Raw genomic sequence first — 25010 nt, forward strand, 5'->3', positions numbered from 1 at the left:
CGTGATTGAAGCTTTGCTGTTGGACATTAAGTATTACGATGGTATCCGGCATCATGGCCGCATCATGATGTACCGACTGCTCCTTTGGTGACGGTACAGGGTATCTCTCCCCCCACTCTACCCCGTCCTCCTTTCATTTCTCCTCCTGGTCGCTTGTGGCGTATGGCTTACTCCGTTAACCCGCAGAAATACTAAATTGTTGGTGTAAACAGCTTGTTGGTATGAATCTATGCGTTGCTTTTTTTCTTTCCTTTTTTCTTTCCTTTTTTTCTGTCCGCCCTCCCTAACAGCACCCGCCTCCGGAAGCTTTCGCCTTATTAGACCCGAGGCGGACCTGGCGGCTACCGCCGGCCCCCGGTCCCTTGACACCAGACCGACGATCGTTGAGGTCGTATTTCCCCGCCTGGATGTTCTGATATATACGCTCGGCCACGCGCGTGAATGCGCTCTCGACGTTCTCGCCGCTTTTGGCGCTCGTCTCGACGTACTCGAGGATGCCGTTCTGGCGGGCCCAGGCCTCGGCCTCGGCGCGGGTGACTTCGCGGCGGTTTACGGTTGCGCCATCGGCGTCGGTGGTGGAGGATTTCAGTTGGGCGAGGTCGGCCTTGTTGCCCACGAGGACGACGACAATGTCGGGTTCGGCGATCTGGCGGAGGTCGTTGAGCCAGTCGGTTACATGCTGGAATGTCTGCTTGCGGGTGAGGTCGAAGACGAGGAGGGCGCCCGAGGCGCCGCGGAAGTAGGAGCGCGTCACGGACTTGTATGTCTCCTGGCCGGCGGTGTCCCAGAGGGAGAGCTTCATGTGTTTTTGCCGCGGCGGCGGGCCCGTTGGTTCTGGCACCCGTGGCGGGTCGGGGAGCCCGTTCGGTTTTGCGGCGGCTTTTTCGGGCGGGTTGCTGCCTTTGGCGGCTTCGAAGTCGTCATCGCCTGACGCGGAGGAAGGGAGAGGCGCAGCCGCGGGAGGTGGTGGTTGGGAATGCGGCGGGCCGACGGGGACAATGCGGGAGCCGAACTCGACGCCGATGGTTACGTCGTGGTGAGGAGAGAAGCGGCCCTCGCAGAGGCGGATGGTGAGACTTGATTTACCGCATCCTGAGTCGCCGATGCAGACGAGCTTCGCGATATAATCCCAGGGCGGGGAGGACATGGTCTGTTTTGTTTGGAGGACAGGACCAGGCGAGTTGGGACGGAGAGGGCGAATACAGACTACCAAGGACGAGTGGAAGGGTCGAATTGAGTCCGTTTCTTCGGTGACTTCGAAACGACGGGTTTTCGAGACGAGGAGATCCAGTTGTTTCCCAAGGCTCTTTGCAATAGGTAATTTTCAAGTCTACCTGGATTACGGGACAGGTAGCTGGAGCTGTCGACTCCCAGGACGTTTGGTTTCGGGCCGTGGACGCCCAAGATACTGAGCTCGACGACAGGACAGGAAGATAATAGATGATGCTGCCGGAGACTCAGAATGACCTGTCCATATGCCCCAGCTCAGTTGAGATAAATTCGAATCAAGCAATGAGTGTCCAAAAGAGACTCGGAAGCGTGAGGGTGGTTGGGAACAAAAATTGCAGATGGTTCAGGTGCTGTTTCACTGCGTGAGGTTGCAAGCTCCTCGTGATGGGTCGAGAGTCCAAGGTCAAAAGACGGACGGACTGTGTCTTTGGTTGGTGGACAAGGATATTAGGAAATCCCGAGGCTCCGGTGACGGCTGGAGTTGGCCAGGGTCTCTTATCAGTGACGCAAGAATCGCAGAATGGGGTCGGTCTGATAGCGAATCGATCCAAACCACGGACGCCGCTCGCGACATGTACGAAGTACCTACGAGCTGTTGTGGGTACCTACCTTAGGTACCGACCGTGTGTACAAAATATCTACCTAAGGTAGGTCGGTAGGTAGCTAGTGTCCTCCGTGCTAACCGCTATCCGTACGGATAGGTACTATCGTATGTATTCCTATTCTGCTACTGTACTGGTTCTGTTTCCCGACCAAAGCAGATTGGACTGCCTTGGGAAAAGCTGTGATAATTACTATCGGGCCTTGATGTGACGTCTCGTTGTCTAACATAAGGTACATAAGGTACCTAACCTTACCTTACCGTACGTACGGACGTTACAAAGTCCGTGCCCCGTACTCGTACTCCGCGACGTGGACATGACATGACAACTGGAAGTTCTAATAGTGGTGGTACCTGAGCGATAAGCTTCCCCGCCGAGGACCACTAAAAGCAACCCAGAGCAGGTACCTACAGTGGGGCACATAAGTACCGGGTTAGGCGCTGTAACCAGCAACCAAGGCTGCCTAATACCTAATAAGGTACCTTAGGCTAACAACTAACAATTTCCCCATCATCAGTCATCAGACATAAGTCATCAAGTCATCAAGTCACCTGTCAGTGCTGTCACCGACTCTTGTCTCTCCGTCACTCGGGCCTGCTCTCTCGTCCTCCCGTCTTTCTCTCATCTTCCTCTCCTTGTCTATTCCCAATTACACACTCTCCCCACAAGAGCTGGACACGCATATCCAGTCTTTGGGACCATTTTTTTTCTTTCATGTTTCCTCTTTTATTCGCCCCATATAGTTAATACTCATTGGGTTCTTCCACACCACATCCCATCCCGCCGTGGCCTTACAGCGAACCCCCGTTCCCCCTGTTCGCTCTGTTCGTCCTATCAGCCAGCCACGAAGCGATAGGCTCCTCCTAGACCAACCTTACCTCCATATCTCCCCCACCAGACTCTAGACGGGCTGTGAATATTGTCTGACCGCCCAGTGTCGGGTACGACGACCCCGAGTGGAGGTTTCCTTAGGAACCTGGAGCAAGATGTTTTCGGAATGTAAGCCTGGAGCAATCCCCCGTTCCCCTCTTCTTCTTCATTTCTGTGCCTTCTTTTTTCTTTCCCCTCACGTACTGTCATATTGGGATACGGCTCTGACTCTTATATTGGCCAGATGCGTCAAAGTTTCTTGCGCAGTCGCAAAGCAGAATCTCGAACTTGGACCAAGCCGATAACGCCGACAGTCCATTTCGACCAGCACCCGACCGAGCATCACGCCCCTCGCGAAATCCCGCCGCCCGATCGTTCTTGTCCCGGGCTTATGCGGGAAATCCCTATCAAACGTATCAGACAGGAGGCTCGCGGTTTGGTCATCTCGGCTTTGCGTCTCGCTTGTCAGCTGCCCGGGAAGACGCCCCGCTGTTCCACAGCGCTCTCAACGAGTATGGAGAGGACGATGACGAGGAGGAAAGGGACCGCGAGGCCGCCGATTTGTTCGCCCTGCAGAGGTCTCGTCGTGTGGCCGCCGCCAGCAAGCTTGCCGAAAGCTCAGAGACTGAGCCGGATGGGAGCCGCGGTTCCCTAGACCAGAGTGAGGATGCTGGTCACCAAGGCCAGACGTACAGCCACATTAGGGGATCGCGGAGAGGCATCCGCAGCAGTTGGAACGGCACCAAAAGCACTAGCGGCCGTGGGAAAGGCCAGGGGACCATCGACGAGGAGGCTGAAGAGGACACCCATGACTCGGGGGCCCTAGCTAGCCCTCATGGTTTTGGGGCGGATCCTAAGATGGTTGACGTGGGGTTGGACTCCCACATCGAGTACGACGATCCGCCGGCGTCTTTGACAGGCGACGCCGACGCCGATGCCGATGAGAGTCCCCCGGCGTTCCAGAAGTTCGCCGGAGGGGCGGAACGTGATAGTTTCCTCTTACGGCGGGAACCACCTCAAAGATCAATGTACGATGAGGCACGGCGTGGCAGCTCCGATGACGACGATGCTCTTCCGGCCACAGTGCCGCTCGCCGAAGGGGACATCTTCAAGTACGACCCGTTCTTCGCCTGGCTTTTCCTCATCCTCCTTGCCGCTCTTCTGTCGACCTTCGTGTTGGTTTGGCTGCATACTTCCACGAGGAAAGGGATGGGCGATACGATATACACGACCCTGCGGGCCTCTTTCCACATGCTTGCCGTCGACACCGTCGTATCTGTCATGGTGGCACTTCTCTGGCTTGCGGCCCTGCGCTCCTTCGCTCGGCCATTGACCGGACTTATCGTCATCGCCGTGCCGGTTATCATGGCGAGCTTCTCCATCTACGCCTTCGTCTCAAGTTTCAAAGGGACAACCAAAGGCGCGAGTTTTCAGGATCGGGCGTTGCGGTGGGCATCCGTCGTCCCTGCCGCCGCTTGTGTCGTCTGGGTCTTCCTCGTCGTCAGAGCGCGTCATAGCATCCGCCAGGCCGTCGAGATTCTCGAGTTTTCCAGCCGCATCCTCGCTGCCAACTCAGCCTTGGTGGTCCTCGGCTTCGGCTGTCTAGTCCTCATTGTGGCCTGGACCTGGATGTGGATGGGCATGTTCACGCGCATCTTCCTGGGCGGGTACTTCTCCAAGTCCATGGCCAAGTTCGTGATCAGCGTCTCTAGCTGGTGGTTGGGCGTCTGGTTCGTCCTCATGTATATGTGGTCCGTGGGCGTCATCAACTCGGTGCAGCGCGCAACCACGGCGGCCACCGTCTCTCAGTGGTATTTTCATCGCATGGCTGCCCCAGCGCCTTCGTCCAACGAGATCGTGTCGGCCGCCTTCAGCCATGCGGTGACGACCGTATTCGGCAGCATCTGCCAGCAGACGTTCCTGGCCCTCCTGGTCCGGACGCCGCTCCTCGTGCTACCGAGAAGCCTTGCCGGCATACTTGAAGCAATCAGCTCCCGCATCGTACCGACGCCCATATCTGCGCTTACGAACCCCCTGACCATAACCTACGGCGCCATACATTCCCAGAACCTCAACACGGCGGCTCGCGGCCTCAGCAGGTTAGATTTCCTCTCCCCCGGACGACCCACGACTACCTTGACACCACACGTTTTCCTGTCGTCCCTACGGGGCTCGCGGTCGCCTACACTACCATACCGGTTGTCCAAGATGCTTCTTTACGCGACACGATTCATTATGGCCACGGCGCTGGGTTTCGCGGGCTGGGTCATGACGGCGAAACAGCTGCGGATCGCCGCGTCGGACGGCATGGGCCTCAGGGGCTCGGCGTACGCTTACGTTGTGGGCATAGTGGCCAGCTTCATCGGGTTCTCGATTATGGGTGCCATGGAGAACATTTTGAGCGGCATCGTGGACGCCGCGATTATTTGCTATGGTAGTGAGAAGTTGATGAGAACCGGGACGGGAGGCTACTGCATGGAAGCAGCCTATCTCTTCGGCGAGAGAAGGCGAGACGAAGGACGAGGTCTGCCTTGATACTCCTTGGACTCTCCGGACGCCCCCCCTTTTTTCCTTTCTTCTTTTTTTCCCTTTTTCTCTTCTTGGGACACATGGGATGCGCTTTGGTTTCTTGACAGGTATTGATTTGTCAACTAGCGATTTTCTGTTGCGGTATTCCGGATGGAAACTCATCATCAGCCTGGCGATTCACGGGTAATGGGCGGCGTTTTATCTCGGTAGACTGAACCTGAACACAACATACATATCAGACACGCACTTGCTACAGCTGTGTGCAGGGGAGTTTGTGCACACGCAGAATATTGAATATCGGGGCCAGATTCAGCTGTGTATCATCGGCTAAGCATCCTAGACGCCGTGCTTGCATTGTCGTGTCGGGGCGTTTTTAAATCATCTCGTAAGGCCTACAGTTTGTCGTAAACCCGGCCCTCCTCCCTGAATTGTAAGACATTTTTGTAGCAAGCAGCCTCAAACCGACCCCGATCCTCCCGCAGCACCATCTACGATGGCTTTACCTTTGCCCTTCTCCTTGTCCACATCATCGTCCACAGTCGGCGGCACCGGAATATCTAAGCCCCTCACACGGTACTCGAGCCCGATGTACGCGTCGCTAACAACCAAGACGTCTAGCTTGCGCCCCTGAACGCTCTCGGGGAGTTTTATGGTCGTTCTCGCTGTAGGCCTGGCGCCTACCAGGAGACCTCCTTCTCCCCCGGCATTACCGCCACCACTACTACCACCGTCACCACCAATACGCCCTCCACCTCCTCCTCCTCTTCCTCCTCTTCCTCCTCTTCCTCCTCTTCCTCTCGCCCCACCTCGTCCTACGCCAGCCTTTCCCTTCTTCCCTTGATCATTTCGCCCCCGATAGGCTCCCGAACCCCAGCCAACGCGTTTGACGGCCATGACCTCGTCGTTGGCAACATCACCCACGATGACAAACCAGCCTTCGGTTTGCGGCTTGGGGAAGCGAGGGGCAAAGATGCGCGCATCACGCTCCGTCAGGCGGTTGAGGCGACGCAGCTCGACGGAGAGGCCCTGGGAAGTGACCGAACCGTCGGGGACGGAGACTGCCACGTTGGGGAGCGCCGCTACGGCCTTGGAGAACCCCGCGTGCTTGGCTCGCGGGACACCCAGGCCGGCGGCGAGCTGTGAGAGCTTCTCGTTCGGCGTGGCGCTGATGGTCGCGAGCGGGATCGACTTCTTCTTGTCATCCTCCTTCGAGGCGGCGTCGTCCAAGTCGAACCCAGGGAGGATGGACGCAGGGGGGTCGGTGGGCCAGCGGGCCGATTTGACGCACTGCAGCAGCGTCACCATCTGCAAACACGAGGACAAGTAGCCTAGCTCGGCGAAGACATCGATGGAAGCCTGAATAATACGGATGGCTTGGTCCAGGACGGACGTCTGGTCACCTATGTAGTCGGATATGGGAAGGCTGACGCGGGAGAAGTGCGCTTGTAGCAGGAGGAAGGCCTTGACGTGAGGGTCCCACATGGGGAGGCCGAAGTTGGTGGCGGGCAATGGGAGGTTTCGGGAGAGCTCGGCATTGATGAGGTCCTCGTTGTGGCGGACGGGCAGTTCGTCGTACTCGGCCGCCCGGGACATCCAGGAGAGCACGTCGAAGAAGGATGCCCGCGGCGCGGCATGGCGGGCGAGGTATCGTATCGTCCTGTGCGAGAGGTAGTAGTAGGACATGATCTTACCCAGCGGTGTCGAATCGACGTCGCCATTGGGGTAGACCTCGACACACTTCGACTTGGCCAACTCTGCCAGCGACTTGTCGACCATGTCGATCATGAACTCGTTGGCGAGGCGCTGCGCAGTGACGCTGTTGTGGTCCTCCGCCGTGATTTCCAGACCGTAGTAGGACGGGTTCTTGTGCAGCCGGCGGAAGAAGAAGGTCCATGTCAGATAGTCCAGAGCATCCTGTTTAGTGACGACGGTCTCGGCCGACACCTCGGCGCACAAATGGTCGTCCAACACGGCGTGGAGCGACGATTCGACGGGGAAGCCTTTGTGCAGGAAATGTTTATAAAAATCCTTCTTCGCATCCTGGGTGAAGATACGTGCCACCCCTGAATTGTCAAACTGCGGCCGACCGGCTCGTCCCATCATCTGTAGCACGTCAGTCAGGTCCATGTCTCTGTAGCCCTCGATCTTGGCGTCGTAGAACTGTGTTCCCTTGACGACGACCAGGTGTGCCGGCAAGTTAACACCCCAGGCGAGGGTACTCGTCGCGATGAGGATTTGGACTTTGTTGTTGAGGAACAGCTCTTCGGCCAACTGGCGGTCCGATTCGACCAAGCCGGCGTGATGGAGTCCGATACCAAAACTTATGGCCTCCTTCAACGCGTCGTCCTTGACTCGAGTCAGGTTGAGTTGAAGGTCGTCTTCGTTCATATGGAGGAACCGGCGGGGATCGTCCTCCATGCCACACAGGTTGATGAGGTCCTTGGCAGTGAGACGGGTCTGCCGACGAGAAGGCACAAAGACGATAACGGGTTTGTCGGGACTGTGGGTTTTGACGGCGAGGAAAGTCGGTCTATTCATGGACTGCATCAGCGGGCAGAAGCCCCTAACCTCGGGGAAGCCGTCAATGTAGATCTCAAGAGGAACCGGTCGAACAGAATGGCGGAAATTGAAGAGCCCGCCCTCCTTTACACCGAGCCAGTTGCCTAGATCCGTAGCGTTGGCACAGGCTGTGGACATGCCCAAGAGACGGACCGTGTTGTTGGTCGATGCGGCAATGTAATTCATTCCTGGAGACACGACAGATTGTCAGCCGAGCGGAGAAAGCCCAGGGGTCCGAGAAGATAGAGAAGAAGCATGTCGCTGACAGGGTTCACTCACGAGAGACGATAATCTCCAGGATAGGACCTCGGTCGCCGGCGAGGAGATGGATCTCGTCAATAATGACGAGACTGACTTGGCGCACATAGCCACGGGTTTGCCAGCTTCGAGAGATTCCGTCCCACTTCTCCGGGGTTGTAATGATCACGTCGGCATCCTTGATGGTCCGGGTATCGGGCGTGTTGTCACCTAGGTCAAGTTAGCTGGGTTCCAATACGACTTTCTTGGCTGGGGTTTCTACATAGAATCCATTCAACGACCACTACTTACCAGTCAGCTCGACAAGCTTCAGCCCGAGCGGTTTCGCGAGTCGAGCACCCCAGTCTTTTACACGCTCTCGTACAAGAGCCTTCATCGGGGCAATGTATACGACCTTCGAACCGGGACGCTCTCTAAAAGCCCACCACATAGCAAGCTCTGCAGCGACCGTCTTGCCACTCCCCGTCGGTGATCCCAGGAGTACATTGGCCGGCGTATGATAGAGTGTGTGGAAGATCTGCGTCTGCATGGGGTTGAAGAATTGGAATCGTTGGCCATAGATCTCCTCCAGCGCAGGGTTCTTGAGGGCCGTGACGGGTAAAGGCTGCAAGTCCAGCAGGTCCGTCCAGAAGCTTTCGGTGTCCGGCCGGATGAGCTGCTGAAACGAGACGGGCGTTACGGTTTCCGCACCGAGCCATCTGTCTGATACGGCACGCACGTAGATTTGCGTAGGCAGAGGGTCCGACAAGGGAATGGTGAAGTTGAGCTCATGGTCATCGTTGAGCTTCCTCCTGGTAAGAATGAAGAACTCGTGATGATAGATCTCGGACGTCTCGGAGTTCTCTACCCAGATGTAATACGACTCGGACGTTCCGTGGATTTGGTCGTTCCAACGGAAATCCGGGGTGATGTACAGCTTGATTCGCAGCACGTCACGGTTCAGGGGGGCAATCTCGGCCTCGACACTGACGGTCGGGAAGTTGTTGAGGATCTTTGCAATCGTCTTACCGGCCCCATGGTTATGCACGAGCCCGCCAATCTCTGCCGGTTCCATGTCCCGCATGGCCTCAACGGACAGGGAGTCCTTTGAATCGAGATTGTTGAGTACGGGCTTAGGCAAGTTAAATTGATGGAGAGGGTGCTGGAAGGGCCATATGCGCCTCTCGATGGACTTGGCTAGGGTCAGGAGAACGAGGCACTGGTGGCCCCATCTTCGGTTGAGCGCGATCATGAAGAGCGCTCTGCAAATCCTACCAGACTGTTGAGCCACGTAGTTAAGATCATTGCCAAGAGCAAAGTCCTCGGGCTGTGCCCTCGAGATGTAGGCCTGAAGCAGGATGTTGGTCTTGGTCTGAGGAGTGTCGATGCCGCCGTCCACGGCGCAAGGGACGTTGTCCCTGAGATGAGACAACTCCTTGCTCTCGGTGTCTCTGGATTGTATGTTGTCAAACTCGCCACTCATGCTCATCATCTTGAGGACGTCGGCCTCGGTGGCCTGGGGCTGCATCATGGTGTTGAAAACCTGTATGCTGGTGTGGAGGATGTAGTACTGGCTGGCGATACGGCCAATGTCCTTGCTGCGCAGCTCTTCAGTTACCTCGTTGAAGATGATCATCTGGCACTGCTGCAGCGTCCTCGCAGCCTGGATGGCGAGCTTCCGTCTCCTCTGGACCAGGGTCGGGTCATCCCGAATCTCGGCCCATTCGATGCCGTATGCCATAGGACTTCGCTGCATCCTGACGAACAGATACGAGTATCCGATCCACTGCACCGCCTCGGGGATCGAAGTGACAGTGCCCAGCGCGATTTCCGCGTTCAAATTGTCGACCAGCTTGGACGAAAACTTGGACTCGATGGGCTGCTGTTCTGTGACTGCCGTGAGGTAGTGGTGAAGCTTGTCGTGAGTGGTGCAGATCATACCGATACCGACATCCTCGAACTGCGGGCGACCGGCACGGCCGAAGATCTGGAGTACGTCCAGGATACCGAGATCGACGAACTTGCCGTCCTGCGCGCTGTACACCTGCGTGCCCTTGATGACGACGGCGGCGGCAGGCAAGTTAACACCCCAGGCAAGGGTTGCTGTACAGCAGAGGACCTTGATAACGCCTTCGCCAAAGAGACGCTCGATGAGGTTCCTGTCGGACCGAGCCATGCCGGCGTGGTGAACACCCAGTCCCTTGGGGATCAACTCGCGCAGATCCCTCGCCTTGGAGGACTTCATGTCTCGGAGAGCATTATCGTAGTTGGGATGCCCAGACGGGTCGAAGAGGTCCACGCAGAAATCCTCGGTCGCCTTTTGGTGAAGCATCTTGGCGGTGAGGAGGGTGTCACGTCGCGAATGGACGAATACCATGACCTGATGGCCATGCTGAAGCATCTCCCTTACCTTCTCGAAGGCGACGGTGTCCAGGTTGTCCTTGGACTGTCTCGAGCCCGCCTTCCCCTTGACACCGATGAAATGCTGTTCCAGGGGGACAGGTCGAAACGATGCATCAAAGTAAAATAGGCCCATGTAGCGGTTCACCTTCAAAAAGTCGGCCACGTCGATGTAGTTTGGCAATGTCGCACTGAGACCGACAATACGGATGAGGGATTGGGTGCTCTCGACTTGGCGCTCGGTTCTCGCGACAAGAGACTCGAGGACAGCACCTCGCTCGTCGTGGAGCATGTGCACCTCGTCAATGATCAGCAGCCTGACTTTCTGCACCAACTCGGTATCGCCGGTGCCCTTGCGCGTGACAACGTCCCACTTCTCGGGGGTGGTTACGATGACTTGGGTTTGCACAATCTCCGACTTGGTCAAATGCATATCTCCCGTGTACTCGCGGCACTTGATCCCCAGCCAGGCCAGGCGCGTCCCGAGCTTCTCGGTGACTTCAGCCGCCAGCGCCTTCATGGGAGCAACGTAGACGATCTTGAAGTCGGCCATGTCCACGGCAAACTCGGTGGTAGCCGTGTCCTCTATGGGATTGGGGGTGCAGTAATGCCCGATGGTTTGCAAGATGGTGAGCATGGCGGCGTCCGTTTTACCCTAGACGGACGAAATAATGAGTAAAAAAAACCAGGGGACAACCGCTACTTCTGTACTTACAGCACCAGTGGGAGCGCAGATGAGCATGTTCTCGTTGGTCCTGTAGGCCACAGAGTGGACTAAGCTCTGCATGCGGTTGAGCGTCTTGTAGCCCTTGAAAGTGTTCCGGCACAAGCCATCCATGTCGGCTATCCTGACAAGCGTTTGGCCCGGTGCAAGGCCAGTTTTCTTCCCAGCCGGGATGGAATACTCCTCGTATTTGTCAAATAATTTTCTCTCGCTGCCTTGTGGCAGGGCATATTTACGACCGGAATGGCTCAGGCTATTGCCAGCATCGTGGGCCTTGAAGACGTGGGGGTACTGGGGTTCTCGGGCAAACCTAGGCGCAAGGGCGGCGTTTTTATGCTCGTAGTCCTGCATCCTCAAAGCCTCCTCTCTCTCTTCTCTGGTAAGAATCCTCTTACTGGCGGAATGTTCTGGTACAGAGATTTGCCGAGAAGTGGCCGCTGTGACGATCTCGGATCGGTGTGCCAGAAGTTCGATAATGAAGTCAAGGTCATCCAGGCCAACAAGATCAGTGAGCTGAGATTGGAGTCCATCGTCTCCTTGTTCCGCTGTCAAAACACCAATAATTTGATTTTGCAAGGAGTCACTGGAGAGGCCATTCTTCATAGCAAGGGCGGAGCATTTGCTCACAAACCATTCCGCACCATAAGGGGCATCTCCATCGGGACCAACATCCGGGGCATCAAGATAGTCGCTACTATAATCGTCTTCGTCGTCAACTGAGATGAAATCCCAGACGTCTTGCGCAGTATTGCCGGATGAGTAGCCCTCATTCTCATCATCGAAGTCCAGGGGCGACGGGTCGGAAGGGGGTAACTTCAGACCAGCCAAGGCAGATTTCATGGCTTCAAACTGAGCACGCCATTGAGCCTCTGCTGCGTCTAAGCCGTTGGGAGCCATGATGGGGTCGAAAATTTGAGACGAGTGTGTTTGCGTTTGCGTTTGCGTTTGCGTTTGCGTTTGCGTTTGCGTTCAGAGGAGACCGAGGAGATCGAAGACTAAAGAAGGTAAAATAGTTTGCGAGTTGAAAAAGAAACAACACAAAGACGTCCCTATGATCCCTGTCTAGATGGCGTTCTCTGTCTTGCTTTATAAAAAAGATTGAGGCTCACGACAAAGCGGTTTCAACGTCCAGAACTTGGACGTTGACTGACAACTTAAACAGGAGAAGCCGATGAAAGAAGCTGATGGAAGTCACGGATACATCGGTGATAGAGACCGGACAAACGAGTCATCCGGGGAAGCCTACCTCACTGGAACAATTACATCTTAAAGTACCGTAATCACTCAACAAATAGGACGAGTGGTAGCGCCTTGGCGCCCCATAAAACCTCAGCCCCAGCCAATCATTAAGGCTTCCGGCACTATAGTGTACATAAGACACTTGAGCCTCAATATCAGATGCAAGGTATTTTGGTACAATGACGTCTAGTATTGTATTAGTCATCACTGTCGGAAAAAAGAGGACCCGTTAGGATCCAGGCGAAACACAGTCTGACGTTTACTTTGGGTTACGGCAGGGATGTAGAATCCGGCGCTAGCGTTCGTGTTGAACTATATATACCTCAAGAAGTACCTACATATTAGAGGATTCTCTTTTGGTGTAGTAGTACGTTTTTGAGTGTAATAGTTATGAGCCCGGGAGGAATACGCTAGTGTATTCCTGGAACCTCCGCTGCTAGCCATCCGTTCCCGTTCGAAACCCAGCTAAGGAGATGCCTTAAATAAGCTTTAGTGCCCTAGAAGACCGCTTATACGAAATAAGCCGTGTCGATACAAGTGTGTTTCCAGTCAGCCTTTAAGCACGAAGATTATCCTTATACAGGCTAGGGGGTGTGTTAAACTATATATACCTTAAAAAGTACCTACACATTAGAGGATTCTCTTTTGGTGTAGTAGTACGTTTTTGAGTGTAATAGTTCGTCCTATTTGTTGGGTTATTACGGTATGTGTACTTTATACAATTCATTCCGTACCTTGGGTAAGGTACCTTCTTGAACAACGCAGAATTAACACCTAAGTAATTACCTCCCTTGCGAAGCTGCCCGAGGAAGAGAGAGAGGAAAGAGCAGAATTAAAGAGTACTCTAATTAGAAGCCTGTCCGAGGATCTGGCCCAGAACGCCCCATTACTATTAGGTGGTACGGAGTACTATGCTGGTTACCTTATACGTAGAGCTCCATGATCGGGCAAGGTACATAAGGTCGTGGCAATCTCCAGGTTGTCAAGGTAAAACAAGGAGGAAACCGGGACCTAGTTAGGTAAGGTAGGTTTAGGTAAGTTCGAGGAGATTCGGAATTTTGGTGTCTTCCGTCGGGACTACGAAGTACGAAGTGGCTGAAGCCTCGTGGAGTAAGGGCAGCGTGCATGTGATGCTGGGTACGGACGGAGTATGTACGAGTACAGGGGTACTTGTAGAACGTCAACCGTTACCCTCTCGGAACCCCTCTGTCCCTTTCCCCTATGACCATTCAGCGTCTCTACCGCATCCAGCCTGCCTCTAATAACTACCACCCTCTTCTTTCTTTTTATCTACAAAGCTCGCGGATACTTCCCCGACAGATTAGACGACTCAATACATCCAGCCGACGATTGACACTCAGGCCCCTTCTTGGAATAACGTTTCCTGTCACCCGTAAGGATCGCGCTCCCCCCTCCTTCCAGCCCTTTCAGACCGCCACTCCATCAAAGCCACGGAGTGCAGAGCTGCCTAGGCAGTTAATCAGACGGTCCATTGGCAGGGCACGTCTGGACTTATTTTGCTAACTACCTTAGAACTCTTTTTTACTCTAAGACCATGAAGCTTCATTACATCGGCGTAAGGAGCCCCGCCCCCTGACTGAGCTCCAACTGGCTTCCCAGTGAAGAAGCGTCCAGAACTTTCCGACAACTGACCCGCTGTCCGTCCCTCCAGATCATCCGCAACGATACAAAGCCGGTCGTCGAACTGGTTAGCGAAAAGGAGCTGTCTGCCTATTCGCGCTTCACAAAAGCCAAGTAGGTCCGGCACCGGACCGTCTATCGCATAGACTTGTTGCCGTTAACGCTTTCCCCTCCGCCGCCAACCAGCTATGCAGAGTTCATGACCCTCTTCTCCAAGACGGTCGCCGAGCGAACGAGGCCGGGCCAGAGACAGGATGTCGAAGAACAAGATTATACCTTCCATGCGATGGCGAGGAGCGAGGGTGTTTGTGGAATGTGAGTCTTTACCGTCGCTGCCTCGGCCACACCCACCCCAGCTTGTGGCCCTGGCTGACCCGTCATTCTGCGAGTCCCGAACCCCTATGACGGTACCGTGAAATGCTGACAAGGCTCCGTGCGCTCCGAAGAATCATCTCCGACCATCAATATCCCAGCCTAGTAGCCCATCAGCTGCTTTCCAAGGTGTATGTCTGCACTTGCCGCCACCTCCCACGCTCTTCCCCGCCGTTCAAAGTGCAATTTCACGCTGACCCCTCTTTTCCTTCGTTGTCTTCTCGGCACACAGGGTTGACGAGTTCCTTTCCAAACATCCCCGCTCCACCTGGGCGACTGGCGAACCGACCCTTGCATTCCCCGAGCTCAAGGACTACATCACCAAGTACCAGGACCCGCAGCAGGCCGACAGTATTCTCAAGATTCAGAAGGAGCTCGACGAGACCAAGATTGTCCTGCACAAGACCATCGAGAGCGTGCTGCAGCGCGGCGAGAAGATCGATGATCTTGTGGCCAAGAGCGACGGCTTGAGCTCTCAAAGCAAGATGTTCTATCGTACGTGTATCCCCGGCTCCCCCCCCTTCCCCTTTTTTTTTTCTTTGTATGCCGATCCGTACTCTAACCTCAAGCGCCTCCAGAACAAGCAAAGAAGCAGAACTCCTGTTGTCTGCTCATGTAAGGGGAAGAAAGGAGAAGAAATACTCGGGAAGGAATACGCCGCTCTGTCCGAGGAAACCCCAGAGGCATTTTAGATACACGATTTGAAGTTTCTGATTCTGGCGTTGGCATATCTTTCCTGTCGTCTTTTGGTGGGGCGGGATTTCTTTTTGGAGGACCACTCATTTCCACGTTCCTCTTCCGTTCACTCTCGTTCAATATAACCTGTAATCGGAAAGTGGCATTCGTTTGAGGGAATACTATGGCCTCGGACGAGTTGGGGCTTTCTGCATGGCCATGATAACACAGCGAGTCTTTCCCTGCCTTCGATACAAGGAGGGTTGTGCAGTGTATGGTGAGGAGACGGTTGGCCCTACCTCTGATTCTGCTTCGTGACTGCGCGATCCGTCGGCGTGCTCAAGGGAAGCTAGTAATCAATCGACGAACTCACGAAGCAGGACCGGACATAGGGCCAACCCGTGCGTTCCTCTCGTCTTCTCAACAAGAAGAGCACCGGAACGACGCTCTCCAAACTGCGCATCTTGCAAACAGATAATATATGATGAAGGATCTAAAGAAGTCATATCATCGAGGCAATTCGGTATCATTGCCAGGACGTGCCTCCCTCTAACTTCCTTCCAGCCCTTAAATGGTAATGGTATCTATCTAGTTGACGACCCTCATGGTTGCGCCAATAAAACCGACTACAGGTAATTCTATCGACATGTGTCGTCGTGCCACAAAGAAAATCAGTGTTCTTGTCAGAGTCACAGGCGCCCAAAAGTCCCGCCTATAGTCCGCCCTCATTTTCCAGGCTGAAAACGTTACCTCACCAGCGAGGTCCAGAGTGAAGGAGCAGAAAGTAAACAACAAAAAGCAACATCTCTTCGGATGTGGGAGAGATGCATGGGCATTGAGGTGAGTGCGAAGTAAATACAAAAAGAAAATGTCCGTACAGTAAGTAGGGAACCTGCACCAGTCTCAAGCGAGTGGGCGTTGAAAACTCTCCGCATGTCATTTACGTGAGGCCGTTTTCCACGACTATCCATTCGCTCTTCCGATGCTCTGCCAGGGGCGACCCAATCTGGGGCTCCGGAGGCGTGACGACGGTCGGCATGGCCATCTTGGTAGCCGCCAGCCTCCCGTTCTCGGCCAGGTTGGTCAAAACCGGGGCCTTGGTCTTCTTCACCGTAGGCGTCCCCGGCCCGAGTCTGTCCCCAAGCCTTTCCGGTAGACCGTTCATGCCGCTGGGTTCGTTGGCCTGTTTTCTCGGCCTGCTTGCGAGACCCTTCCGGAGCATGTGGCGCTGCTGTTGTGAAATGCTGATCTGACGAGCAATGGAGATTTCCACGGCGGCGTTCAGGGCCATCTCGTCGCCGAAGCGCTCCTGCGAGGATTTCTTGGCGTGTTCGGGGACCGTGCGGGCGGGCGACGAAACTGACCGGCCTCGAGGAGAAGTCGTGGCATCCAGCGTGGTGGCTACTTTCCAGGCCGGTTCCCGAACCACGAGCCTCAGGCGTTCCTTGTTGCGGGCTGTGGAGCTGGTTTCTTTGGTAGCCAACTGCGCCGTCATTCTTGCCTGTTTGGTTCGCTGTTCTGGAGAGTCTTGTGGTGCAATTTGGCCGGGCTCTTGACGAACATGGTCTCCTGTGGCCGACTCTGACCTCTCGCGTGGCAGGGGACTGGAACCAGGTTCGAGCCTTCCGTTGGCTGCCGCTGCTGGTGATGCTACTGCTTGTGCTGTTGTCACTACTGTCGGCTTCTTAGCGTACATTACGGTCTGTCTGGGGTGTGCTGGAAGCCCTGTCGGCAGAGTATGAGGCGGAGATGCGGGTGACGTTGATGTGCCAGAAGGCGGCGGTGGTGGGAATAATGTAAAAGGTGGCGCGTGGGAGGTTGCTGTTGTTGGCGGCCGTTGACCTTCATCCTCCTTCACATCTTCGTCCCGCAAGGCCACCTGGCTGTTGGTCGTAGACCTCAGCTTTTCCACTGTGGCCTGACGCCGAGTGAGGAGAGCCGAAGAGGACGATTGGGTCTGTAGCAGGTTGCCAAACATGACGCTATAGCGCTCCATGGTGATATTCGGTATCTCAACATCCAACAAGGGACTCCGACTCCCCGTTGTATCAGAAGTAATGCCTTGTGAGGCTCGTTGTCCCGTTTCTCCGTTTACGCGCAATGCGTGTTTTGATGGTTCCCTACTTGGTGTCTCGTGGGGTTGATCAAATTCCTCAAGGGCATATGGAAAAGGTTCGGTTTGAGAGCGGACTATTAAGGGTTTATGTTTTGGCTGCCTGCGACCTGGCACGCTTCTGTCCAAGCCACTTGCATAAGTGGGAGTCAAGACAGACTTTGGCGCTGTTGGGCCAGACGTGGGCATAGGCATAGCCACGGGCACAGACGCCGGCACCGGCGCCGGAGCAGCCCTCGGGGCAGGCTTCTGACTCCTGCTTTTGGACCTCCCAAAAAGTTTCCATCTGGTGGACTTTTGTCTTTGCGATACAGGTGCTATCGGTTCCGGGACAGATTCCAGAGGTACCGGCGTTGCTGTCATCCCCATGGACGGAAGTTGCCAGTTGTTATAAGCACCCGGCGGCGGATGTGTAGGGCTGCCTAATGCCATGCCGATGGTAATAATTTCGTTCCGAGTATGCAGAGACTCGGGCGTCCCCGTCCTGACAGAGATCGATTGCCACGTAGGTGAGCCGTCCCAGGCGCTGTCCCGAGGTGATGGCAGTTTGCCTCGTATAGGAATATGATATGACTTGAACTCCCGTGTCGCAGCCCGCGTATGAATGTATAAGTCGTCCTTGGACCGTCGTTTTTCGAAGCTGTTCGTGTCGGCGGCTGCTGCTGCTGCTGCTGCTGCTGATGATGATGACGACCCGTTGGGACCAGGACCAGAACTTGTGCCCGGTCGTTCTGGCATGTCCAATGCCCACGGATGAGAGACTACGGGCGAGAGAAGTAGGGGCGCTGAGGGCGAGGCCGTCCCCTCGTTTTGACCGGATGTCATATCCCGCTTCGCCGGTGGACAACTGGGCATCAGGGGCTCATCGCTCAGAACCAGGGACCCTTGGCCGTGCGCAGGCCTGTCCTTGAACGGTCTGGAACGATGGACGAACTCGAACATTCTCCGCTAGAGAATCGTAGGGTGTGAGAGCGATCCCTGCTGGGAGGGGTTGTTTTGGATTTACACGTTGTACGGCCGAGATCGACAAGCACTAGGTACTCGCGACTGGAGAAGGGAACGAACGAGGGGGAAGAGAGGGGGGAGGAGTGGAGAGAAGAGGAAAGAGTGTGGAAAGAGGAGAGGGCGGTTATTACCTCGTCCTACTATGTATGTACGAATGCAGATAGGGATGGATACCGTTCATCGACTCCCGTTCGGAGGACGTTCTGAATAGAGAACGGAACCAACCACGGTAGGTATCGTATCGCGAGAAAACGTACAACGTACAACGTACATTAGGTCCCAGAAGTTGCGCCGGGCGGTGGACAAGGCAACAGAGAGAGAATTCTTCAGCGGAATGGTCTCATTTGTCTGTTCCCTTCGTTCATTTCGGGATCATTGGGATTCATGGGACACACCATGGCACCTATGCATCCTATCCGTACTTTCAGATACAGGTTGTGGTCCTGTGAATGCTTCTCTACAGGGTCATGCCTGTAATGGCTCGCTGAGTCCAGGGGTTATCGGTCGTTTGAGATGATTTGAGGCTAGAACTCTGGACTCATTCGCTTTTTGACGTGCGACGACAGAGATCAGAGGCTAAACCCCCAGAAAAGCGCTTGAAGGGGTACCGATACGGATGCTCTGTCCGTATCCGTACGGTAATTACTTGTACTCCGTAATTATTTACTTGGTTGAGGGACAGTCAAAACCAAGAAATAAAATGACAGGAGGTCACATTTTTATTTGCCCATACCCATGGATTTCGTACTGCCGTACTACGAAGTACCTTAGGTAAGGTAAGTCCCGTCTCCTCGTGCATGAAGCCGTTTTTAGCCAGCGAAGTACCTAGTTAGTAATGTTTCAAATTACACTAAGTGTACTGGTTACCTATGCATCGAGAATCCGTACGTACATCAGGTACCTTAGGTACCTTAATAAGGTAATCACGGAGTACACTGTAACTGTACGTTGTCCAGCGATTTGTACAAGACTTCCGGTCTTCAAGTGGAGGAAACATACAAAAGAAGTAGCAGACAGGCAGACGGTGAGCGCAGTTTAGATTATTAATATGATAGATACTGAGCGCTACAAGAAAATTTCAGTGATGGCAGTCAAAGGAACGTGGTTGTTTCGGCATGCTTGAACCGGAGCAGATGGAGAAGATCAAATATGGCGAGACTCGAATCGTCTCATGGCTGTACCATGTTCAAACCATGTCCATGCTGCCTCAAGACGGTAGTCGTACTCATTACGCGTAAGGTATTATTGGGCGTCTGTACATCCTCCGTCACGGGCGAAGTAATACCTAAATACTGCGTATATTCTCCTGGTGACAGTGCGGTCTGCGGTTTGGCTCCCGCTAGGGAGGAGCCTGAAGAACTTGAGGAACCTTTGAGTATGACACTGCACGCGGCATCTGTGCATCGCCGCACAGGGCCGTCTGATCCAAATCGACAGCCACCGCACGGCCAGCCCACGTTTAGATGAGGTCTCCGCATCCGGCTCGCAGATCTACTCTGGACATCGGACCGGATCGGGTGGTTGTCACTCGTGTCTTGATCTCCAGCTCCTGTGTTGATGCCTTGGCTTGGTGTCTGAGCTCCGGGCAATCGACTATCAGTTTTCACCTTGACACCGACAGGCCGCGCAATTCGGAATCCCCGAAGCTACGGAGTACTGTCCGGGCAACATGTGTAAATGACATCCACGGCCTTGACGGAGGTTCAAGGAATTGGAGCAGTATCACACTGTGGGATCAAGGTGATTATTATCGTAAACAAACTCGTCGAAACCGGTCGTCCTAATAAGGTACCAGAAAATTTCCTACTTATTTATTAGCAGAGTAGGAGTATCAATTGCAAGGCCCATATGTTGAATTGATTCGTACATTGAATTTCGTTTTCATCTGCATCATGTGACTTGTGTACGTTTATTGGTTACGAACCGGTCACTCCCCGGCCTCCCCGTTGAACTTGATTATGGTTATAAAGCTTTGAGTAGCAACCTGTGGAAATGACGCTACTAGTGGAGGTGCTCAGGAGGGTACATACAACGTACTAAATACCCCGCCATCAGGCACCTCACTTTCTCCGAAGTGCCAAAAGAAACTTGACCTCAACCGCACAGCCGAAGAAAGGCAAACTCGGAACATTTCTCCTTCCTCCCGACCTCAACATCTCTCACTCAGATCTCGCTCAAGTACATAGCCTTTCTTCTCCTCCCGTTGGAAATTTCTGCTTTTTGTCTTTAATTCTACCTACCTTCTTCCACATCTTCAACCATGTCCTGGCAAGGTGCGTTGACCCAGAAACACCGCCATGCAACCCCACCTCCAAGGAGGTCGAATGACTTCCCCCCCCACCGAGGACGTCTTGAAGGTAGCCATGGCTGACATTTTCCCCAACTACAGCTTACGTCGATACTAGGTATTTACACTCTATGTCTTCTCTATCCAACTACTTTAGCTTGAACTGGCTCTTCTGTCGATCAGGGGGTGTGCGGGGGAATAAAAACAACCAAGACGACTCATGAGACACGGAAGAGACCCGTTTCTGACACATGTTTGCTCCACCAGCCTCGTTGGCACCGGCCATATTGACAAAGCCGCCATCATCAGCATCGCTGGCGACAGCACTTGGGCAGCCTCGGCTGGCTTCAGCGTACGTCGTATAGTCGTCACTCTTCTCCATGCTCAAACCCGCACCGCCCCATTCGCCAATATCACGGTCCAAGATGCTGATCATTCTACTCCCACCGCGCAGCTTTCCGCTCCCGAGATGAAGGCCATTGCCGACGTCGTTACCGATAAGGCCGGCGCCAAGGACAGGGCTTTCGCAGACGGGCTGTACATCGCTGGCGAGCGATACGTTATGGCAAGAGCTGAGGACGGCGCTATTTATGCGCGCAAGGTAAAGCAACCTTGACACATCGCTGCGAGTCGAGCTGTGTTTGCTCTTTATTATTGTCGCTATCATATGGCTGACGTATTGGTGCTGCCTGATGTAGGGTCGAGAGGGCGTTGCCGTTGCCAAGACTAACCAGGCCATTCTTGTCGGCCATCACAATGAGGAGGGTGTTGCCGGAAACGCCACCCAGGCTGTACAGAAGCTGGCCGACTACCTCATTGGCCTTAAGTACTAATATGGAGGAGCTGGTGTTAATTCTGGATTGAAGACCGAACGGCTCCGAAGATCGGGACGGGAGGAAGTGGCCGGAGGACAGCAAGGCAGAAAGAGGTTATCCAACAATCCACGGGGGCGTCGAAGATGCGGGGTCCTCAAGAGACAGACATCCCTGCCGACGTGCGATGTGTCAACGATCAACGACAAATTAGAAAGGGGAAGGGACAAAGTTAGCGCCTACAGCGGTAGATCTTCTGCCCGGGCGGTAACTACCCAGTGGGAGAGTGAGGCCGATATGAAATCTTCATTCCGAGTCCCCAAGTGCGTCAAGACAAATATATGACTGATGGCTCCACCTCACAAAAGAGGGTTGACAAGCATCAAACTTTTTCTAACAGTTGTCTATCCCCCATAACCTTGGCCCTCGCCGATTCCGTTAGACTTCAGTCGGTACAGTTATAATCCAGCCCAAGGTATCATACAACGTCCTTTCAGCCGGTCCAGCAACACATTTTGGCGTCTCCACGAAATGCACCGTGTCTCGCCTGCCAACGCCGGTAGCAAATAAGACAGACATCTCGGTCTGTGCCAGCTGTCCGCAACTCCATTACACAGCCGAAATTATACACTGCCAGGCCTATGGCATGTTCCTTATTGTTTTCTTGTGGAGCGGGCACCCCTACCGCGAACCGGACGCTCTCATACTGGGAGCTCGGCGTTCCGTCGACCCAGTCCTAAGCGGTCCATGAGGAGACCGACGTACGGCCCTATGACAGGGAAGCCCCGTGCGAAGGATGCTATGGTTCCTAGGAAATCCCCAAAGAGCACCACTATGCCGTACAGCTCAACGCAGAAGCCTATGAGAGGCCACCGCAGCAAGATGAGCAGTAGGCCACCGAAAAAGGCGGCAGTGCCTTTGGCTTTTTGTTTTCTCGCGAAAAATAGGAGGGTCTTTTGCGGTCCGATGATGATAGTTAGTCCGATGAGGAAGAGTATCTGTAAGGGAGGTCGCATTCAAGGGTCAGCATAGGCGCATTCTCGTTCGCAGTATCGTTTGCGGTTTGGGATAAGGTAGAAAGGGAATGCGGTAGGGAGGAGCAGGTGTTCGTTACATTTCCCATTGCGAGCCTGCAGCGAAACAATAATCAGTTTGAGTCGCAACAAACAGATTATAACAGACGGGGAGAGACTCACATGGCGCGGTCAAAAAACAACATCACTCCGCCTATGAGGAAGAGACCTCCTAATACAGTGAACCGAGGGGCTCGCTATCAGTGGGAGTTCACGGGGTCTTGAGCCACTGTCACTCATCCCTGGCAGAATGCGCGGGAGAACCTACCGCCAGAGCAAAAGGCCACCCCGATTTCTAGAGACATCGCCAAGTCAGCCATAATGGAACTGTTGGCAAGCATTGAGTAGGCCGTCTAAAATCTGAAGCCGTTTGCGTCGTCCATTGATCGTATCATTCCCAATGCCATGAGTGCAAATGCGCCAGGGTGACGTACTCTGGGAATCTGATAACCACATGGCCGACATCTTCGCTGTGCTGTGGTCGACGGAATTCGACTCGGGACTGGAGAGATGTAACTGGATGACGGCGTCCTTCACACTGGGAAATATATGGGGGTTGATTCACTGGTGAACAGGAGCTTGCGGTGCTATGGGATAGATAATCAGAGGAAACGTATTCATAAGGAAATTGCCAAATTTCGCCTTCGAATTATTGTTATAATTCTCGAAGCTACGAGCAATTATTACCAACACGCGATCTGTCGTGTCGGGCAGCCTTATCGGGGTACAAGGATCTCAGAATTTGTCCAAAGTACATATCTTTCTTAGACAGATAGGTATGCAGGTGGACGGGAAGGCCTATGCGATAAGCGAATTATCGGGTTTATCTTCCCCGGAAAACTGAATGCCAAGCAGGTCGTTTTCCTTTCAAGCTCACTTGACCATTTTTCTTCACTTTCTCTTTCCGTCTTTCCTCCCTCGATCTGGGGAGAAAAAAACACAAAAGGGAAAAACGACGACGCAACTGACCACCCCTCCCTGGTTGCTTCTATTGGCGTGTTCTATTGCTACTATCATCCACACTGCAACGACGATCTCGAAACTGAGGAAGGACAAGTCTGTGAATACAGCGCTTCATGTGATGACCCCTGCACCTCCGGGTCGAGTCGCGACCATGGACACAAAGACGCAGCTGCGAAAGCACATTCCTACCGCTGACTGAAAAGATTAACGGCTGTTTTTTCAACACTGCACATCATTGTCTGTATCTGTTTTATGACCTCCTATGCTAAGTTGACTGAGCAAGCATCCACAATGTCAAGGAGGGGACGAATGAAGAGACTTGCGAGCTTCAAGGTGGCATATTCCTTTTCCGCACTTTGCGAGACGCAAATATCTGAGCAAATATGGCTCTTTGGCTACAGAGAGTCGTGCTCCAGCGTCAACGGCCAGTAAATTCGTTCCATTGGTTTAGCGACCTTGGGTAATCTTCAGAATATCACGGCACTTTTATGTAGTGACTGTATATGCCGCGGCGGCTGTAGCTCTACGCTACAGCAACTGAGTACGTCTTTCTATACGTTCTCGGTGATCTGTCAGATTACAGGCACAAAGCAATTATTCTTACCTCGATCACAATTAAGCCGGAGCGTCATCTAACATCCCTTGGCTGAGAAGCGAAGGGTGCATAGGCGAGGCTTGACTTAGATGGTCGTACATATATATCCTATGCTACGCATATTAAAAACTGAATATACTAAGGCGTTCTGCCACCCCAAAAATGTTCTTCAACCTTCCTGTGCCGTTTCCCGACTCCGCCAACGCCATGCTATCCGTATGATTACCCCCACCCTAGAGCGATTTCATTGTGGAAAAATCGGTGCTGCCACTATCATCCCAAGACATCCCGAGACAAAACTTGAATTGTTCGCCCCCAAGCTCATTTGAGAACAACATGTGCGCCCCGAGCCTCTAGGTATTGTTCCGCGACACCCTGCGGCAAGCTTCTGATGAAGCTGAACACCTCCCTATCGTGGTAGCGCAGCCTAGTCTTGGGGTCCAGGTATGGCGCAGGAAGGCCCGTCGCGTCGCAGTAGTGCCTGGTGTGCGCCAGCGACGGAGCGGATTCGATGTTCGTGTACGTTACGCTGGGTGCCGTAGACGCACCAGTTGCAGAGGCGGCAGCACCCTGCCGCAGGGTCTTTTCGAGGACGAGTTTCGAGAGGCTCCGGGATGCCTGGGAGAGGTTGGGGTTTTGGTTGTTAGGGAGCGCATCAGCGCCATTGGCTGGGGTGGAGGAGCCACTGGTCGAGAGCCCGTCGTCTTTGCTATCAGGCGCCGCAAGGGTGGGCATCGGGGTGACGGATCCTGAGACGTCCTGCGGAGTGGCGACAGAAGAGGACGCCTCTTTGCGGGAAGCATCCATCAAGATTGTCTTGATGTTCTTGTTGCGGCGGTGGTTTGGGCGCCAGGAGGACGCGCGGAAGGTTTTGTGGACGGAATGAAGGTCGAGCTCGTCGAGGAGCTTCTGGTGTGCGAGCTGCGCTTCGGTTGGTGCAGCCATCTTTACGACGGTGATACCCGTGCTTCAATTCGAAAAGAAACAGAAGTTACTTGTGACACGGCAAAGGAACAGAAGTTGTTCGTGATGTGACATCTGCAAGATGGCAATGGAGCATCGATAAATGGATGTGAATTGATGT

The 25010-nt window shown here is 54.0% G+C and overlaps 8 protein-coding genes across 8 annotated transcripts; 3 read left to right on the forward strand and 5 right to left on the reverse strand.

Annotated features, from left to right (window-relative positions):
- Positions 1 to 283: 283 nt before the first annotated feature.
- Positions 284 to 1147, reverse strand: SODALDRAFT_276177 (hypothetical protein; the record flags this gene model as incomplete). The annotated part of the gene is made up of 2 exons (XM_028608003.1): positions 284 to 896; positions 933 to 1147. 2 exons carry the CDS (start codon positions 1145 to 1147, stop codon positions 284 to 286), a joined length of 828 nt encoding a protein of 275 aa, XP_028467201.1.
- A 1270-nt stretch (positions 1148 to 2417) lies between these two features.
- On the forward strand, positions 2418 to 5535 carry SODALDRAFT_310837 (hypothetical protein). The gene is made up of 2 exons (XM_028609150.1): positions 2418 to 2831; positions 2947 to 5535. Exons 1-2 carry the CDS (start codon positions 2819 to 2821, stop codon positions 5235 to 5237), a joined length of 2304 nt encoding a protein of 767 aa, XP_028467202.1. The 5' UTR covers positions 2418 to 2818; the 3' UTR covers positions 5238 to 5535.
- Positions 5530 to 12290, reverse strand: SODALDRAFT_378496 (Sec63 Brl domain-containing protein). Its single transcript, XM_028614989.1, has 4 exons — positions 11143 to 12290; positions 8340 to 11082; positions 8070 to 8258; positions 5530 to 7978 (listed from the first exon to the last, which is right to left on the reverse strand). The coding sequence occupies exons 1-4, from the start codon at positions 12046 to 12048 to the stop codon at positions 5688 to 5690; spliced, it is 6129 nt and encodes a 2042-aa protein (XP_028467203.1). The 5' UTR covers positions 12049 to 12290; the 3' UTR covers positions 5530 to 5687.
- Positions 12291 to 13945: 1655 nt separating this feature from the next.
- SODALDRAFT_276509 (synaptobrevin) lies at positions 13946 to 15022 on the forward strand (the record flags this gene model as incomplete). The annotated part of the gene is made up of 6 exons (XM_028608025.1): positions 13946 to 13966; positions 14063 to 14145; positions 14218 to 14346; positions 14478 to 14534; positions 14636 to 14898; positions 14982 to 15022. The coding sequence occupies 6 exons, from the start codon at positions 13946 to 13948 to the stop codon at positions 15020 to 15022; spliced, it is 594 nt and encodes a 197-aa protein (XP_028467204.1).
- Positions 15023 to 16018: 996 nt separating this feature from the next.
- Positions 16019 to 18133, reverse strand: SODALDRAFT_276420 (hypothetical protein; the record flags this gene model as incomplete). Its single annotated transcript, XM_028608017.1, has 2 exons — positions 16019 to 17324; positions 17403 to 18133. 2 exons carry the CDS (start codon positions 18131 to 18133, stop codon positions 16019 to 16021), a joined length of 2037 nt encoding a protein of 678 aa, XP_028467205.1.
- A 2323-nt stretch (positions 18134 to 20456) lies between these two features.
- SODALDRAFT_323787 (profilin) lies at positions 20457 to 21316 on the forward strand (the record flags this gene model as incomplete). The annotated part of the gene is made up of 5 exons (XM_028609835.1): positions 20457 to 20469; positions 20586 to 20601; positions 20751 to 20835; positions 20938 to 21084; positions 21182 to 21316. 5 exons carry the CDS (start codon positions 20457 to 20459, stop codon positions 21314 to 21316), a joined length of 396 nt encoding a protein of 131 aa, XP_028467206.1.
- Positions 21317 to 21624: 308 nt separating this feature from the next.
- Positions 21625 to 23011, reverse strand: SODALDRAFT_350547 (Got1 family protein). Its single transcript, XM_028613489.1, has 5 exons — positions 22803 to 23011; positions 22637 to 22663; positions 22492 to 22540; positions 22410 to 22425; positions 21625 to 22293 (listed from the first exon to the last, which is right to left on the reverse strand). The coding sequence occupies exons 1-5, from the start codon at positions 22831 to 22833 to the stop codon at positions 21997 to 21999; spliced, it is 420 nt and encodes a 139-aa protein (XP_028467207.1). The 5' UTR covers positions 22834 to 23011; the 3' UTR covers positions 21625 to 21996.
- A 757-nt stretch (positions 23012 to 23768) lies between these two features.
- Positions 23769 to 24978, reverse strand: SODALDRAFT_332843 (YL1 nuclear). Its single transcript, XM_028611814.1, has one exon. It carries the CDS (start codon positions 24869 to 24871, stop codon positions 24248 to 24250), a length of 624 nt encoding a protein of 207 aa, XP_028467208.1. The 5' UTR covers positions 24872 to 24978; the 3' UTR covers positions 23769 to 24247.
- Between the last annotated feature and the right edge of the window lie 32 nt (positions 24979 to 25010).

Source organism: Sodiomyces alkalinus, assembly GCF_003711515.1.
Source record: "Sodiomyces alkalinus F11 unplaced genomic scaffold SODALscaffold_4, whole genome shotgun sequence".
NCBI classification, from domain to species: Eukaryota; Fungi; Ascomycota; class Sordariomycetes; order Glomerellales; family Plectosphaerellaceae; genus Sodiomyces; species Sodiomyces alkalinus.